Source organism: Misgurnus anguillicaudatus, chromosome 23 (assembly GCF_027580225.2).
Source record: "Misgurnus anguillicaudatus chromosome 23, ASM2758022v2, whole genome shotgun sequence".
Classification (NCBI taxonomy): Eukaryota; Metazoa; Chordata; class Actinopteri; order Cypriniformes; family Cobitidae; genus Misgurnus; species Misgurnus anguillicaudatus.
Window position 1 is genome coordinate 20,556,165 of NC_073359.2, and position 3,983 is coordinate 20,560,147.

Below are 3,983 nucleotides of genomic sequence, written 5' to 3' on the forward strand. Positions count from 1 at the left end.
ATCCTTAATATTCTTTTTGGTTAATTTTATTTCAAATTACTATTCCTTGTATTACACATGAACCTTTAAAAATTGGGTAAGTTCTCCTGAACAGATATCATAGCAGTCTCACATAGCTGCCTGCAGAATTAAGTGACGCCATAGCTTGTTAACCAATCAGAAATGAACCAGATGAACCTCATACAATCTCCCATTTGTCCCAAGTTGTTTTTCGCCCCCTAGCGGTTAAAGAATGCAGGCAGGTAAACTAAAAAATGCATTATCGCATTAAATAAGTGTAGGTACTGTACAAGCTGATTAGTTGATGTCTGCTGTATGATGTTATTATGAGTATTCAGTAACAAGATATTAAACAACTATAGGATCCTTTTACACATCTTCTTTACAATGCTCTATGCTGGAGCTTTAGTGATTTATCTATGTATTATCTCTTACATTTAATAAATCAATAAAAGCAAGTGTTACCTAAAAATTAACAAGGGCAAAAGCAGTTTTTGTAAACAATTTAAAATGGTGATTTTGACCACTAAAACTAATCGAATCCTGCAATGGATATTATTGAAATGTGATATTAAAAAGCACTTAATGATATTGGCATCCGTAGCTTGCTTTACCCAGTACCCACGTTACGTTTATTTTCATTACTTACAAATCAACATTTTCTTAAAAGTTTTAAATAACTTGTATGGGTGGTTTACCGGACAGGAATTAGCTTAAACCAGGACTAGGCCTTAGTTTAATTAGGAAATATAAGTAGTTGTAACAAACATGCCTTGCTAAAAAATTACTAGTGCGCATTTTGAGGCAAAACAAAGAGTACTGATGTATTTTAAGATATGTCAGTGCAAGTTGTTTTCAGTTTGGACAGCTCTTACATTTATTTTAGTCTAGGACTAGTTTAATCCCTGTCTGGGAAACCGCCCCGTAGTGTTGAAATAAGTTCATTTAATAAAACAAATGAAACACACATTCACAGGTGCCGTTTCAAACATATATTCTGGAAATAACATATTTATGGCTAATTCACAACTTACAGCACTTAAATTATATAACATTTTACTTATACATATTTAAATTACAATGACCTCAATGGTGAACGTGATTTCACCAAGTAAGATGTGATCCTGGATCAACACCTTTGTTGGTCCTGGATCAACATTTTCATTTACCAATCAGATTGCAGGATTAAGATTAGTGTGCATGTTAGATTTAGGTTTAGGATTTGGTTAGGGGCTTTTAAGAAATACTCCTTAAACTATTATTTCAAACTAATTTGAGGGTTTAAAAATGGTTAGGGTTTGAGTTAAGGGTAGGTTGGGTTATCTTTGATTAAAATGTTTATCCAGGATCACATCTTACTTGATGAAATCACGACGACCTTTGATCAATACTGCATCTTTTTGTGTACTACAATTGAAATGAAGGCATTGAAATGTAATGGACTATCAGCTTTTTGTCATGGCAATGTCAAATTCACAGGTATTAGCTGAAAACTTCAATATTATTCAGTATATCAGCATCATCAATCATGGGCGTTGTGTCTGAATGGCAGTGTGATGATCTACCTGGACAGTAATAGTATTAAAAAAATAATAATGATTACATTACTGCTGGACAAAGTCCTGGAAATGAAGTGTGCAAGTTAACAACAACAAAAAATTATAAATTTAAGCAACATTGGCATCAACATCATCCAAATAATCTTCAGCATAGTTGAGCATCTGCTGTACAGCGGTGAGAAGCAGGAGATCACAGTTGAGGTTCAGTTCAAGCTCCTGACTGTAATTCTTCACAGGTAACACACAAGACACAGGAACACCCAGTCGAGAGCTGACCTCCTGTACCTGTAGAGTCAATACAAATCTCTCAGTCCATCTCTCACACTTTCAGCTCCATATGACACAGTTTCAGCTCTGTAAGATCTCACCTTTGACTTAATGTAGGAACTGACATAAACCTTTAGAAGATCTTTCTCCACCAGAGGACACGCCACATCTATTTTTGTCATTAAGACGATCTGAGGAACACCTGAAAATTGTTTAATTAAGCAGAGATATCAGCAGCTTAATATGCAACACAAATTTACATTTATATAACACAAAAATAACAACTGGCTGTACGGATACAAATAGTCACTTTGTGATAAAGTTGTAAATCACAGCTATTGACCAATCAGCATTAAGAACCGGAATCATGTGTTTTATAAACGCACTTACTCAGCGAGTTCACTTTTTTGTGTATGGCTACAAGTTTTTCCTCCAGTTTCCTGGACATGAGGGAGATTTTGGTGGCATCTATTATGTAAACCACACAATGGATCTTCTGCTGTAGAGATGAAGGTCTGGAGGACTTTTGCTCATCAGGATGAAATGGTACCATGGGGTTAAACTTGAAGCAAAACAATTTATGGTAAAGTAACAATCAACTTAAAACTTCAACTAGTTAATTTTGGATACAACCGTATCATCTTAATGTTTATCTTACTTGATATCGGTCTGGTATGAGACCCTGAATGATGCTGCTGATGTCCTCAATATCCAGACCTGCACCTGTCTGCTCCTCCAGTCCCATAGTGTCACACAACACAAATGGCAATGGCTTTCCCTCACGCCCATCTTTCAGTGGATATGTGCGAAACTAAAAGAGAATATAGGGACCAAAACTATAAGTCATGAAGAGATATTTAACACCCTTCTTAATAAAGGAAGCTTTTATTGTACCTCTTTAGTGAGACTGGTGCCTGAAGATCCTTCAATGGCTTTGTTGGTCATGCGTCCCATGAATATGGAGTTGATAGAGTTAAAGAAACTGGATTTTCCAGCACCTACAGGACCAATCATTAGGATTCGAACCCGGTTCACAGAGGACACCAGGGGTTTATAATCTTTAATGCACTTTATGAGGTCTTGTTTTTGTCTACAATAGCAGTTAAACCATTAGTTTAACAGCATGAAATGAACAACAGAGTGAAACAACATTTTGTGAAAACATACTTTTCTGTCCACAGAATATTTCTCCATGGCTTCTCCTTGACTGGACCTGCAGTGACCTCAGGGACTGGAGGATTAACAACTGGAAGACAAATATTGAATAGATGTTTGAACGTGTTAATAAACTATGTTAATAAATTATTATGTATGTCCTAAATGTATTATTATTATTATAAGTAGTGATAACATTTTTTCTGATGAAAGACTTACTCTTCTTCACCCTGTACACCTCACATTCACAAAGCTGAGTGTCTTTTCCATACAGAGTTGAGGGATTAAAATTGCGGGGTTTCCCCACTGTCCACTATCATATAGATTAGGTTGGTTGTTTTGCATGAAATATAACTGTTGGCCAAAACTGGGCACATTAGAGTCATCAATCCGTACATTATATTCAGAAGTTATTTTGAATGTGACAGGGTTCCCGCCATGAGTAGGTAAGCAGAAAAGAAAGGCCTCAGAATCAACAATAATCTGCCTACTTTGAGTATAATCTTTACTCGTATATCCACCATATATGTAGCCTGAGTTGTTGTAAGCTACGAGTAAAGTTGGACCCTGACGGTCACAGTGCTGATGAAAAGCAGCAGCATTATATCCATGAACAGACGCTTTGAAGAGAAGAGTCAGATCCACATCACCCAACAAGACACAGAGCTGCTTTTTTTTGTTTTTTTGGTTAATCTAGATGTGAGGGAATCCATGTGTCCTAAAGAGAACAAAACAAGAGATATGCAAATATACATTAACATGTAAGCAAATCCAAATGTATATTAAGAAATAAATAATACATCATATTACTGTTGCTGTAATATATTGCTGAAATGTCCCATATCCTAAGGACCCGCTTTGGTTTGTCTTTTTTCAGATTTCTTCCATAAATATTATAACCAAATATTTTCTTTGAACATGAAGCAGTGTAACTGTCCACATTTTTTACAACAGGTTCCAGTTCCCTTATGGTTCCCACTTAGTTTAATTTTTTTGGGAACC

General features: G+C 35.8%; 1 protein-coding gene and 1 pseudogene across 1 annotated transcript; both read right to left on the minus strand.

The window, feature by feature from the left end:
* Positions 1-979: 979 nt before the first annotated feature.
* On the minus strand, positions 980-2,669 carry LOC141359572 (interferon-induced protein 44-like). The gene is made up of 4 exons (XM_073862241.1): positions 2,485-2,669; positions 2,217-2,388; positions 1,928-2,028; positions 980-1,844 (listed from the first exon to the last, which is right to left on the minus strand). The coding sequence occupies exons 1-4, from the start codon at positions 2,569-2,571 to the stop codon at positions 1,668-1,670; spliced, it is 537 nt and encodes a 178-aa protein (XP_073718342.1). The 5' UTR covers positions 2,572-2,669; the 3' UTR covers positions 980-1,667.
* Positions 2,670-2,696: 27 nt separating this feature from the next.
* Positions 2,697-3,694, minus strand: LOC141359571 (interferon-induced protein 44-like; annotated as a pseudogene).
* Positions 3,695-3,983: the final 289 nt, after the last annotated feature.

Coding starts and splice junctions, on each gene's coding strand:
- LOC141359572 (XM_073862241.1), bottom strand. CDS start 2,571: ATGGGACTGGAGGAGCAGACAGGTGCAGGTCTGGATATTGAGGACATC. Junction 2,029..2,216: donor CAAAAAAGTGAACTCGCTGA/GTAAGTGCGTTT, acceptor AACAATTTTCAG/GTGTTCCTCAGATCGTCTTA. Junction 1,845..1,927: donor GTTCCTACATTAAGTCAAAG/GTGAGATCTTAC, acceptor TTGACTCTACAG/GTACAGGAGGTCAGCTCTCG.